Source organism: Carcharodon carcharias, chromosome 3 (genome assembly GCF_017639515.1).
Source record: "Carcharodon carcharias isolate sCarCar2 chromosome 3, sCarCar2.pri, whole genome shotgun sequence".
In the NCBI taxonomy this organism is placed as follows: Eukaryota; Metazoa; Chordata; class Chondrichthyes; order Lamniformes; family Lamnidae; genus Carcharodon; species Carcharodon carcharias.
This window is the reverse complement of record NC_054469.1, coordinates 219,429,511-219,444,015: the sequence shown is the minus strand read 5'-3', so window position 1 is coordinate 219,444,015 and position 14,505 is coordinate 219,429,511. Positions and strand designations below refer to the sequence as shown.

The 14,505-nt window shown below is 44.0% G+C and overlaps 1 protein-coding gene across 2 annotated transcripts in view; it reads left to right on the top strand.

Moving 5' to 3' along the window:
* Nucleotides 1-14,505, top strand: part of LOC121276336 (cadherin-12-like) — a 247,802-nt gene that overhangs the window by 156,801 nt on the left and 76,496 nt on the right. For both annotated transcript variants that reach the window (XM_041184619.1, XM_041184617.1), the window contains exon 9: nt 9,743-9,879. In XM_041184619.1, the coding sequence (XP_041040553.1) occupies nt 9,743-9,879 (137 nt within the window). The remainder of the gene's footprint in view (nt 1-9,742; nt 9,880-14,505) is intronic.

Genomic DNA, 14,505 nt, shown 5'->3' with positions numbered 1-14,505 from the left:
ACAGGAATGGAGAAGGAATCCTGTGGGCTATTCCCTTCCCATCAAGGCTACTGAAGCCTTGACGTTTGGAGTACTACTCTGGATGTAAATGACTCAGTGTACACTTTACTTGTGTTACAAGCAACGCTTTTATTAATCTAAATCCCTTAGCATATAAATTGATCTCAATGTAAAAAATACTGATACAAATACCTGCTGATGTATGCTCACAACCCAGTTGCTTGGTTTATTGACAGGAAAGATTGGGTGGTCAAACAGTCCTGTTCTGTAACTCACGTTGATAGCTGACCAAGGCTATCCTTTCTTCCGACTGCAGCCACAAGTCTATTGCACATCCGGTTCTTATACCCTTCTGTCAGATCTGCAGACTTCATTTACAGTGATGTCGCTTTCTCACTGGAACAGTGCTTTCAGCCTCAAGTTACACCCCAATGAGATGATGGGTCCTTGGGGTCATCATAACTGCCTGCATCCTGATTGCAGCATTCAAACCGCTGGACTGGTCCATTGTTCCAGGGTTCTGTGTGTGTAGCTGCAGCTTAACTAGTTTCTGTCTACATGCCTGGGCATGTTCTTTCTTTTTGTGGGGATGTTCTCTCTCTTTTCGTTGTTGTCTGTCCACAACCTAACCCTCTTCCTGTCAGCTCTCGGTCCACCAAGCAACCATTTTGTGTTAGACTGAAAATACATTGTTCAATCTCGAATACCAATTTTTAAAATTCATTCATGAGATGTGGGCTTCGCTGGCTGGGCCAGCATTCATTGCCCTCCCCTAATTGCCTTTGAGAAGGTGGTGGTGAGCTGCCTTCTTGAACTGCTGCAGCCCATGTGTTGTAGGTACACCCACTGTGCTGTTAGGGAGGGAGTTCCAGGATTTTGACCCAGCGACAGTGAAGGAATGGTGATATATTTCCCAATCAGGATGGTGCGTGACTTGGAGGGGAAATTCCAGGTGGTGTTGGTATGTCTTTTACAAGGAAAACCAGTACATAAATTGTTCCAAAAATCTGAATCAAAGAAACAAACTACAAAAAAAACCTCAATATCAAAATATCAAGATCTGTAATAGCAAATATTGGGCAAGTTCCACTCAGACAATTTCATTGTGATCTTGTTCTACCTTCCATATTGCAAAAGCCAGTGGTTAAGTTACAGCCATTATTCTCTTCATCTACTGACAATTAACCCACAACATTGTATAAGTCGTCAGGTTTATTAACACTTTCATGCCCACAATCTGACAGTGATTGCCACTTCACGGAAGATTCAGCTTGTTAATTCCAACCTTTGGGCCAGGATTTTCCGGTCGGTGAGCGGGGGAGCGGGGCCCGCTCGCCGACACGTAAAATGCCATGGGATGGCCTCGGGCAGAACTCCCGATGTCACCGCGCCCCATTTCAATTTCCAGGTCGGCGGGGGCTCAGCCGAATCAGCTGTGCACCCGCCGACCTGTCAATGGCCAATTGAGGCCATTGACAAAGTCATTAATATAATTAATGGACCTGCCCGTCCAATGTTAAGGTTGCTGAGTAGGCCGAGAGCCCTGGCGGGGATTAGAAAAAGCATCAAACCTCATCCACGGACGTGATGAGGTTTCATGTTGGTTTTTAAAAATTTAATAAAAGTGTAACTAAAAGTGGTGGACATGTCCCAACTCATGTGACAGTGTCACATGAGTGGACATGTCAGGGATTTTTTTTCTTTCTCTGTTTTTAACAATTTTTATTGTGGAGCCGATCTCCCTGAGGCAGCACTTAGCCTCAGGGGGATGATCGGGGGTGCCAATCGGAGGCACGTCTCCATGCGCTGGGTCCTGAACTTCCCCCCAACGGGGGATAAATCTGCCCTTAGTTTTGTCACTTCAAGTTTGTTTAGTTATTTTTAACGATGAAACATCTAACAATGTACAAATTAAATGAAACTATATTACCTCAACACATTTCCCTTTCCACTCGATAGATTGCCCTTAAAATTTCTTTCTTTAATAATTTCTAAGACATCCGTTTTGATTTCTTATAAAAAAAATACCCTGATGTGCCTTTCTTGTACATCACTTATCCTGTTCTCAGTCAATTTTTCATATTTATACAAACTGTTGTTTCTTTTTTGGCCTCTTTTGTTCTGTGTTGCTCTTTTCAGCTGAGCTGCATCCATAAGTGAATTAACCCAATGCTGGATACTCAGAGAGCTCCTGGATTTTGAAGCCCTTCAAGTATTGTCCTATTCTGCACAAATAAAAAAATCAGTATAATTATCCATCTGCTCATTACTAATTAAAGCAACCGTGGGGAACAGTCATAAGTATTTGTGGGATGTTGATAAGTCTGAATAATCAATATTAATTCAAGGATTCTGACTGCTTCCTTCAACAGTAGTGAAATTAACATAATTTATGAATTATCTTCACTCCCTCTGCATTGCATTTTCAGTAACCATTGTCTTTTAAACCCGATGTTTGCTGGCGGCTTGGAGTTGCATATGTTCAATCCAGCACCTGAAGCTTCAGGAATTTGAGTCAGGCACTGAGTGTGAGTGCAGGAATCAAACAGCGTCACCTGGATGTCAGTTAATCAGTTCTGCATGTTCCACATTTCAAAAGAAATAATCGAAGGCTAAAAAAGTGATGACAATGCACCACAAGTCAGGGTCAGTGTCAGACAACGGGATCATAATCTTCTATAGGGAGGAATCCTCTAGGGGACAACTTAGATAAAGAAGGATCAGAGAAAGTGCACGGAGATTATCCTTTCATCTCTTGTAACACTTTAACCAGGATGTGCAGGAGGGACAGGTTAGCCCAGCAAAGCAGAGGCTTTATACACTTGTGAACATTTTACAATATGGGGTCAATTATACATGGAAAGACTTTAGCACATTTATCCTACAATGTCACAGAGCCCAGTAATCGCAGGATGTCATCATCCTCATCAGTGAATCATCAACAATGGCTTCTTTTCCTACAGACGCAGACATGAGGGGCCAAGTGGCCTCTTCCTGTGCCATAAATCTTCTATGATTCTATTCTGAAAACCTACCTCTTTGACCAAGGGCAGAGTCGTCCCAGATTTGCACTAATTGCGGTAGTGGGCAGGTAAAATGGTGTTATACACACCGGCCACCATGGCAGGCTTTCACGCCATATCATCCCAAACCTGCCGCATTAGGTATGTGTTCCCAGGAAACACGCTGTTTCGATGGCGGGGCGGGTTGACATTTGCTCGCCATGCCATCACCTCACCGCTTCAGCAAGCCAGGTGCCATATTTAAAATCCAGCCACGTGCAGACATCTCAGTGCTTCCAGCCCACGACTACTGTCCATGATAGGCAAAAAGACTACAGCCCCCAGGTTCAGTGGCGAGTCACTGGAACGCCTTTTGGATGGCATGGAGGCCAGCCACGATGTCCTCTTTCCCCACTCTGGCCGCAGGATGGGCAGCAACAAGACCAGCCAGTCTTGGGGGGCAGAGGTAGTAGTGATCAGCGCCAATGCTGCACAGAAGAGGTTGGTCATCCAATGCAGATGAAGGATGAACAATCTTATCCGTGCAGCCAGGATATGGCGACCATCTCATCACTTTAAACTCACACGCTCAAGCCCATCACACATTCACTGGCATCTCACACACTGCCAGCTCGAGGGACATTACCACCCATTCTCAAACACATAGCCTCACATCTCCATCTGGCCCCATCTCCTCTGGAGACTGCCTCCTCAGCCCTCACCATCTTGAGGCCACTTGCACAAATCAACAGCTGCCCCCCACACACCCTGGGAGACCCCATTACAGCCCTCGTCCTGCAGACTCTTCCCTTACCTGAGGCCACCTCCCCCTCTTTGCCAAGCAAGCCCTAGCCCTGTAGCAATTGAAAGGCTTCCCACATATGCCTGATCTGGTAGGTAGAGACCTGCTATGTGCCCCCCCTAAAACTGATGTGGTCCTGTCTGCGAAGCCTGGCACTGATGACTGTGAGTGCTGACCGAAGCAAGGTAGGCAAACAAACCATGAAGTCCCGAGCAAAGAGCAGCCCGCCAGATGCATGTCGCTTATGTGCTGTTCTGAAACACAGCGGTGTCTTCTCGTTCATGTGGGCGGACGATCCAGCTGGTGGGCGGGGTGGGAGTGGGGGTGGGGAGGGGGCGCAATTCCAGTGGACAGGCCCAATAATGGTACATTACAATGAGGTCCTGATGTCCAATACCGGGGAACAAGGCCTGTCATCGGCAGGCTGAGCAGACAATTGTGAACTGGTTTCATGCCGTCGTGAAACCGATCGTGCCATATTGTCCGCTCACGGCACCGTGCCCGACGGCGGCAGGCACAGAAAATCCCGGCCCAAGCCTTTGGCCCTCTGCCCTCACATCTCTTTCTAATGGTGGAGTGTCACATTTTGTTTTGGAACACTCCTTTGAAAAACCCTGGGATGTTTTGGGATGATAAAGGCGCTATGTAAATACAAATTGTTGTTGTCACTGATGCAGTCTTCCTCAAATCATCTCTTCATCTCAGCCTGTCCCTGAAAACTACCTTTCGGATAAGATTAGGATACTATTCAGTGACATTCTGGTTGGTGTGTATTCTATCCCACGGACACTTTGTCAATTCACTAAGGATTTAGCATGACCACAAGATAAGTTTGTATGAGGAAAGCTATTCAGTCTATTCAACTGGTTATAAGTATTAGGTACTTTGGTCACATACAACATGCCACCACATTACCCTGTCTTTTTGGAAGGTAGACTGAAGACCATTCCACCGTGGGGAGGTACAATTATAAAGCAGCAAGCTGGTTTACTTTACACAGACCAACATGGAGGAATAGAATACAAGTTTCCAGTGAGATATATCCATCTCTTATCATTAAGTGCAATATAAAAAGTACAGGGTTTTGTCAATATTGTAAGCAAAATGCAGACAATCAGCTGCCCTTAGGTTAATTGCCCCCCACCTATCTCTGTTACAGAATATAATTAATTGTATCGCGCCCTGGAGTCTCCCTGCTCTGGCTCTGTAGATAGAAGGAGAATTACATGGAATCACACAGTAATTATGTTGTGGGCATGCTGACAGTGTCATGCTCATGGCAGAATGGGTATAGGAAAACGAGGGTGCCAGCGCAGTTTTGATAATGTTGGCCATCGACCAGCATTTGCAACAACCTTGCGCATGTGCAGATCATACCTGGTGGTGTTGTTAAGAGCTACAGTTACAGAAATAGGTTCCTCAGCGGAACCAGTCCATGTTGGAGTCTGTCCTCCACCTCAGCAGCATCCAATTCCCATGTGTACAGTCCATTCACATAGCCCTTCAATCCCCTACTTTAAATCACTACGTCACATAGACATTGCTTCAATCACTAATTCCAGTAATGCAGTCCAAAGTCGGTGTTAAAAAAAAAGGCAAAAAGAGTCTGTTTTTTGTGCTACAACTCTGGCACTTAATTTAATATATAGATGATCCTTTGTTCAAGGTTCCTTATTCACTGGAAATGCTCGCTTTCTATGTAGTGTTATCAATCAGTTCATTATTTTAAACACATTTATCAAACTATTCATATTCTACCAAAAAGCTGCCCTATTCTTTCAAGTCATTGTCCATATTTGCTTCTCTGCAAAGCAGGCAACAACGTCCTGAATCTAAACTGCACATTTTCTGTTGCCGCAACATTATTTTTTAATGATATTTCACACAGTACACCATCAGTGGTCTTTCTAAGGTTCGATGTGTTGACTAATTATTATATAATTGCCTGACATTCCTTGACTCTTGTGAGTTTTTTTTTATGGCCTGCTTCAGTTTGGGTACTGTTTTTGTCTTAGAGAATTGAAGGCCCAGTCCCTCTGCTTTTTCAACATCACCCAGACTTCCTCTATTCCAAGAATAATTACATGTATTATTTGAAAAAGAACAAAATGTACCCACCTTGCTGACATTAAATTCCTTCTTCCACCATCTTATCAATACTCTTTGCTGCACCCTTTGGTCTTCAAAATTACTTACTGTCCCCCAATTTTAGAATGATCTGTAAATTTGCACATCACTTCCTCTAACCCTATATCCAAATTATTGATGTTTGCAAGTGAACAGAAGCAATCTCAGATAGAACCATCTACCTTAACCACCTGAGAAACGGTCCTCAACTCATGTGTCTCCTCCCTCCTAGTCATATTTTAATCCAATGCTCAATAATCAATGTTCAATCACTTATTCAACCTCCATTAATCTTAAAAGCAAAATGCTGCTGGTGCTGGAAATCTGAAATAAAAACAGAAAATGCTGGAAAAACCCAACAGGTCTGACAGCGCCTGTGGAGAGAGAAACAGAGGGCAGAATATCCACCCCCCCGCAACCCACCAGCCCCCCCCCCTCCCCGCTTTTGAGGGGGGAGTTTAAGAGCAGGTGTATGGAGGTGTTCCTCCGTTTGGCGCCATTGATCAGGGGTGCACTGCCATTTTACGTAGGCTGGCCAATTAAGGCCCGCCCAGCATGACATCTGCACGAAAGCACTATGCGCTCCCTGTGCGGTGGGAGAGGGGGGGAGGGGGATTCCCGGGGTCGGGGGGGTGGGATTCCCTCAGCTGGGAGTGCTCGCTTTCGTGCATGTGCACGCACTCATCCCCCTGAGGCTAATTGCTGTCTCAGGGAGATCAGCTCCACAATAAAATATCTTAAAAATAGATTAAAAAAAAATTCCCTGACATGTCCCCTCATGTGACACTGTCACATGAGTTGGGACATGCCCATCACTTTTAAATACAGTTTAATTACATTTTTTAAAAGCTACATGAAACCTCATCCCGCCCGTAGATGAGGTTTCATGCTTTTTCTAATTTTCGCCAACTTTAAGTTTGGACGAGCAGGTCCATTAATTACTTTAATGACTCTGTCAATGGCCCCTCTCACCAACCAGGAAATCCTGGCCAGAGTTAACATTTCGAGTCCGCATGACTTGTCTTCAGAGCCCATGACATTATATAGTGTGATAGTTACATACATAGTCATATTTACAACTTTGCTGTTGCTGCGATTGTGCTGAAGGACTTGGGTTTCAATTGGAATTTCACTGTTTAGGCCTTGTAGTTGAAATTCATATGGTTAAATGTGTCTTGAATGGCAGTGCGAAACAGGCAACAGCAAATCAGCAGCCTGTCTCCTACTCCACCAGTTTTCTTTATTCCTTAGGTGAATCTCAATTCAGTTCTTGAGAGTCTGATCCTTCTTTGTCAAATATAAAAACAAAAAAACTGCGGATGCTGGAAATCCAAAACAAAAACAAAAACAGAATTACCTGGAAAAACTCAGCAGGTCTGGCAGCATCGGCGGAGAAGAAAAGAGTTGACGTTTCGAGTCCTCATGACCCTTCGACAGAACTTGAGTTCGAGTCCATTGCTGGATCGTGTTAATCACACCTCCTGCCTTCATTGAAATTAAAACTCAGTCTCACAGCACATGAACTCTTTTGCGTACTGAATGCCTTTTGAAAGTTGCATGTTTGTTAGCTGAATTTGTTAACTCTGTATTACTGTAATACTCTCTGTAACACTGGTCGGGATTTTCCATACCTGCCGGTATTGGGAATATTCGCTGGTGTGAGTGGACAATATGGCAAGAAGGCCGAAAATCAGTTTCACGATGTCGTGAAACCAATTTGCAATTGCCCGCTCAGCCCGCCGACAGTGGGCCGTATTTCCCGCCATCACGTGTCAGGAACCTCATTGCGATGCATCAACATATCATTATAAGGCCAGCCAGCTGGAATCATCACTCTCCCCCCACCCGGCCCTCGCTGGATCATCTACCCATGTCAGTGGGAAAACACACATATATAAGGCGTGTGCTTGGTGGGCTGCACTTTGCTTGAGGCTTCAAGGTTTCCTACCTTGCTTCGGGCAAGCACTCGCAGTCATCAGCGCCAGGCTTCACAGACAGCAGCACATAACTTCTATAAGGGCTCACAGGCAGGTCACTACCTACCAGATCAGCCATATGTGGATGGCTTTTCAATGGCTGCAGGGCTAGGGCTTGTTTTGGCGAAGCGGGAGAAGTGACCTCATGCAAGGGAAGAGGCTGAAGGGCGAAGGCTGTACTGAGGAATGGGGGTATCCCAGGATGTGGGTGGGGACACATGTTGATCTGTGCAAGTATCCTCAAGATGGTGAGGGCTGAGGAGGCAGTCTCCAGAGGAGGTGAGGCCAGATGGACACGTGAGGGTGTGTGTGTGAGAATGGGTGGTGATGTCCGTTGAGCTGGCAGTGAGTGCGATGCCAGTGAATGTGTGATGGGCTTGAGTGTGTGAGTTTAGAGTGATAAGATAGTTGCCATACCCTGGCTGCACGGATGAGATCATTCATCCTCTATCTGCATTGGATGGCCAACCTCTTCTGTGCAGCATTGGCACTGATCACCACTGCCATCGCCTACCAAGCTGGAGGTGTAACGTAGCTGCCCACCCTGCAGCCAGAGTGTGGGTCGAGGACATCATAGTGGGCCTCCATGGAGTCCAAAAGGCTCTTGAGGGTCATGTCTTCTATGCTGCAGTCCTGGGCTGGAAGCACTGAGCACAGCTATACTATTAATGTGGTGCCCTGTTGTGATGAAGCGGTGAGGTGACGGTGTGGCAGGCGAATTGGAGCCCGCCCACCATCAAAACACCATGTTTCCCAGGACTGCATAAGTCATTTGGCAAGTTTGAGACGATACAGCGTGAGAATCTGCAATTGGGTATAATAACGTTTTACCCGACTGCTACCGCACTCAGTGCAAATCTGGGACGATTCCGCCCACCGTGTCAATATGAGTGCCCACTGAGTCGCAAGGTCATCTTTTTTTAGAGTTCACTTCAGTTATAAAGTAGGCAAGTTCTGAAAAAATAATCACAGCTAGTCATTTCTAATGTTAGAATATTAAATTGTTCAGGAAGCACAGACCATTCATTCATGTATGAATCACCAATTTTCCCCTTTCAAGATTTGCTTTCCACCTTCAGCCTTTCCAGTGCCAGTGATTTTATTTTTTTTAAATTTATTTTCATATGCCATAGGCTGATAATGAGAGCCATTCTTGTGCTGTCATTGGGGTTTTTTTTGCAGTTGTTACTCAGTCTTTGCTGTTGTTCCAGTTTGGAGTTTTTGTAAATAGTGATATATTTGCACTTCACAAACTCGTACAGCAGCCATTTTCACCACTGTCATTCAATGCCTCAAATTAAAGGCTGTTCATTTTTCAATGATAATTTCCTGACAAGTGTTGAAGCCATTAGGTTGACGGATACTCATGAGTCTATCTTTTTAACATCTTTAACTCTGCCGGTTGATTTGCATTAGAACTGATGTATCAAGCTGAAAATAATGCCAAGCATTCTGTGCTTTTTAAAAAACCTAACAGATGAGAAGAATATTACATAAGAACTAGGAACCGGAGTAGGCCTTTCAGCTCCTTGAACATGCTCTGCCATTCCATAAGATCGTGGTTGATCACCAAACTCCCTGCCCCTTCCCCATATCCCCTTGATTTCCTTAGTGTCCAAAAATCTATCAATCTCAGTCTCGTCTGAATAGATTCAACAACTGCCTATCCACAGGCATAAGCAAATTGAACTATTTTCCCCTGTCAATTCATTTGAATGAAATCATTAGATCCAACAGAGACAAGATTATACTAAAATAGTTCACCTAAATTATACTTAACACCATGGTGTATACGAAAAGGTTTATACAAAATTTCTTTTTTTTTGACAACCCAGGTACTCAATTGATGAGAGCACTGATGAGGAGAGATACTTCACCATTAATGAGGTTGATGGAACGATCGCAACCAATGATGTTCTGGACAGAGAGGATGTTTCCCAGTACAACATCTCTGTTCTAGCAAGGAAAGTCAGTAAGTACCACATACAGTCAGACACACATGGGTGAGCAAACTCCCAGCAAACTTAACAAGAAATGAGGGCCCTACAGAAATAATGCATATCATCCACTGAGCATCCAGTCTCAGAATAAAGCAACTTTGTTTAAGATGACTGCCTCCATTGAATTATATTTGGATGTGTAACCATGGACATTGGGCAATCTGGCACAAATTGCGCTCAAAATTACATTAGTTTTTAGAATTGAATTTCTTGTTCAAGTTAGCCTGAAACTCATTGGCACATCGGCAATGTAAAATCTTTTTTGAACTCATGCTATCGGACAGCATTTCAGAACATTTTTTAAAACGGTTTTAATTTTTATTTGGTGTGCTGGAATGTTAAGCACAGTGTATTTGTATGTGATTCAGCATGATGCCCTGTGGCAACAGCTAAGGTTTATGATTTCAGGTACAGATTGGAAGAACAATATCACCGATTGCCCACTGATGCTTTTACCGAAATGTTTAAGATCCTGATGGGTCTTGACAGGGTGGATGTGGAGAGGATGTTTCCTCTTTTGGGAGATTCTAGATCCAGGGGTCACTGTTTAAAAATAAGAGGTCGCTCATTTATGACAGAGATGAGGAGAAATATTTTCTCTCAGAGGGGAGTGAGTCTTTGGAACTCTCTTCCTCAAGAGGCAGCGGAAGCAGAGTCTTTGAATATTTTTAAGGCAGAACTAGATAGATTCTTGATTAACAAGGGAATAAAAGGTTATCGGGGACAGGCAAGAATGTAGGGTTGAGGTTACAATCAAATTAGCCATGATTTTATTGAATGGTGGAGCAGCTCAAGGAGGTGAATGGCCTGCTCCTGTTTCTAATTCGTATGTTTGTATGTTTGTATTTGAATGTTATTAAATTATTTTAGCAGTATTTTACTTGTTAAGTTATTTTAAATTAAATTAATATTGAGAAGCTTAATCATATCGTTACCATTTGGGTCCCATGTAGATAAGCATTCATATGACCATACAACTAAACCTTGTCCATATTGAACACTTCCAATAAAAGAACATTGCAGAATAGCAGAATATTCTACAAAGGAATGAGTTGGACCTGAAATACAAGGGATAGGGAAGCCATCGATACTGAAGGTGCATTTGAAGAGAGGCTTTTTTCTGGTGGATTATGGAGGCAGAAAAAGAAAATGAGTTGTATTTATACATTTTCACTGTGGTATGAGGGTCTGGCACATACAAGATTAATGTGGGACTGAGTACAGTACCACCCACACAGTGATGTAAAAAGGCAAATGATCCATACCCAAAGCTCAGTGTGGTGCTGAGCAGAGATGTGTATAGACCTAGACATGGAAACAGCTCCTACCCTGTAGCCTTTACTGTATAGTTCCAGCCATAAATAAGGACTTACAGTTAACCTGCTAAAGACTCCAAAGACTCCTTTAAGGGACACTGTTCTGTAACCGACACCCACCTGACAGTCACAGCCACTGGATGTCTTGAAGTGCTTTACAGCCAATTAACTACGTTTGAAGCATAGTCATTGTTGTAATGCAAGAAACACAGCAATCAATTTACACACAGCAAGCTCCCAAAAGCAGCAGTTTGATGATAACCAGACAATCTATTTTTTGTGATGTTGATTAGAAGATAAATATTGGCCAGGACACAAGAGATAATTTCCCTGTTCCTTTCAAAACAGCAATTTTGATCTTTTATGTCTTCTTGGGATGTTAAATGGGGCCTCGGTTTGACAGTGCAGTGCCCAGTCCCTGCGTAGTACTTTAGAGTGTCAGCCTTGACTTTTCTCTTAATTCCTGGAGTGGGATCTGACATAGGTGCATTTTTTTAAAGAATTCTTGATAGAGGGAAATGATTCCTGGATATTGGAATGAGTGGAATGGGGAGAAACAAGTATTAACCCACAGTTGGGGAAACCGATGAAGCGGACTGGGAGACATAACTGGAGAATATTCCACAAACAGAGCAGAGCAAATCCATGCAGAGGCATTGAATCAGGGACAAGTATTTGCAACTCTACCTATCACACATTTCATCAAATAATCCAGAAGGAAATAAATAATCACATTTAAAGAGTCCTTTATCATATCTCTCAGGAAGGTTCAGTGCATCTTGTGCCACTCTGGCACTTAGCAGGCCAGTGGCAGGCCTTCCCTGGGATCAAGGACCCAAGCTGCTGGCCAATCAGAGGCTACTTAAGGGCCTCAATTGGTGATGTGGTGAGAAGGCCTGTCATGGACTTAATCAAGACGGAGGTGGGAAGATGGCAGGGTCCCTATCCGCCACACTCCTGCCCAAATAAATGCCCCCTGATTCTGAACTCCCCATGGGGGAGGGCACAAGATTCCACCCCTTGCTGTTATATAAAAGCCAATTACTGCTGTACTGATTACTGATGATACAGTACACACAATATCAGTGCCTGCCATTCATCATCTGTAAGAATTTAAGGTGACAATATATGGCAGTTAAAGAGATTTTCAGAGCCACAAGATCTCCAATGAGGAAACAAGGGGCGGAGGTGGGGTGAGTGTGGGCAGCGAGATTACTTCAGGCATTATTTTGTATCTTAATTTCCAAAGGCATTAGATAAGGTGCCACATAAAAGGTTACTGCAAAAGATAAGAACTCATGGAGTTGGGGCTGATATGTTAACACGGATTAAGGATTGGCAAACTAACAGGAAACAGATAATTGGGATAACGGGTCATTTTCTGGAAAACTGTAATGAATGGAGTACCACAGGAATCAATGCTGGGCCCTCAACTATTAATGACCCAAATGAAGAGACTGGCTGTACTGTAGCCAAATTTACTGACAATACAAAGATAGGAAAATGAGTTTAAGGGGGATACAAAGAGTCTGCAAACGGACATGGAAAGGTGAGGTAAGTGGGCAAAAATTTGGGAGATGGGGTATAATGTGGGAAAATGTGAAGTTGTGCTCTTTGGCAGGAAAGATAGAAAAACAGAATATTATTGAAATAATAGAGAGAGACTGCAGAATGCTGCAATACAGAGGGAGCTGGGTGTCATTGTACATGAAACACAAAATGTTAGCAGGCAGGTACAGCAAGTAATTGTGAAGGCAAATGGAATGTTGGTTTATATTGCAAAGGGGTTGGAGTATAAAAGTAGTGAATTCTTGCTACAACTGTACAGGGCATTGGTGATACCGCACTGTGTACAGTTTTGGTCTCCTTATTTAAGGAGGGAGATACTTGCATTGGAAGCAGTTCAGAAACATTCGCTAGGGTGATTCCTGAGATTGCCTTATGGGGAAAGGTTGAGCAGGTTAGGCCTACACTCTTTGGAATTTAGAAGAATGAGAGGTGATCTTATTGAAACACTTAGGATTCTGAGGAGGCTTAGATGTTGAGTGGATGTTTCCCCTGTGAGGGAACCAAGAACTAGGGGGCACAGTAGTAGCCCTCGTGTAGATTCTGGGCAGTCTGGCAGCAAACAGAGGTAAGTTTAAAAACAACGAATTTGGGCCATAAAATTCTGCTCCTTAGTTCTACTGGTGCCAGAGAAGCCCAAAACTTCAAAAATGCTGATTGGATAATTTCTGGCCATTTCCTGATTGGCCCACATAATTTCCAGGCTTTGACATCTGCTTTCAAGAATCTGAGAGCTCTCTCTGAAGCATGCTGCTCCATTTGCATTCCTCTTCCTTCCATCAAAGTCTTACTTTTTTAAATTCATTCCTGGGATTTGGGCATCACTGTCTAGGCCAGCATTTATTACCCATCCCTGACTGCCCTTGTTAGGAGAGCAGTTAAGAGTCAACCACATTGCTGTGGGTCTGGAGTCACATGTAGGTCCGACCAGGTAAGGATAGCAGATTCCCTTCCCTAAATTACATGAGTGAACCAGATGGGTTTTTACTACAATCGGCAATGGTTTCATGGTCATCGTCAGATTTTATTTCCAATTTTTTTATTGAATTCAAATTCTACCATCTGCCATGGTGGGATTCAAACCCAGGTCCCCAGAGCATTACCCTGGGCCTCTGGATTATTAGTCTAGCGACAATGCCACTATGCCATTGCCTCCCCTGTTACAGCAGCTGGTGTGTGCTCCTTTAAGAGGGACGGGTTTTTTTAAGAGGTGCAGGTGAGCTGTAAGTTGTGTTATTCACAAACGCAGCTGGGCCCCTGTTGGCATAGGAGCAGCCAGCAGCACATTTCATGTTCAGCTGCATGGGAAAATCACATTGATGGGCAGACAGCACGGCGCTTTGGTGCCGCCTGCCTGCCTGCCCCAGCGGGACTGGGCGTGAGGCAATTGTGCATTACCCTGATAATGGGCTTCATCAGATTTATCCCACTTTCTGTTGTGTTGGCAGCCTCCAGTAGCCTCTTTGAAAGTCAATGATCAGGCTGCAGAAGAACCAAAGAAACTGAGTGGTGCTTTTCGGTGCATGGTCTGGCCTGTCCTGCCAAATTTCACAGCGTGGTCATCAAAGAGATGGGTCTCTTCATTAACAGTAGCAAGGGGCCTAAAGCCTCTTTGCGGCAATCACCAGAGATACCAAAATATAAGCCACCCCAATATGACACTGGACATATCTCTGGGTATGAAGCTTAGTCTTGTGGGATTGCTGTATTTTGCCC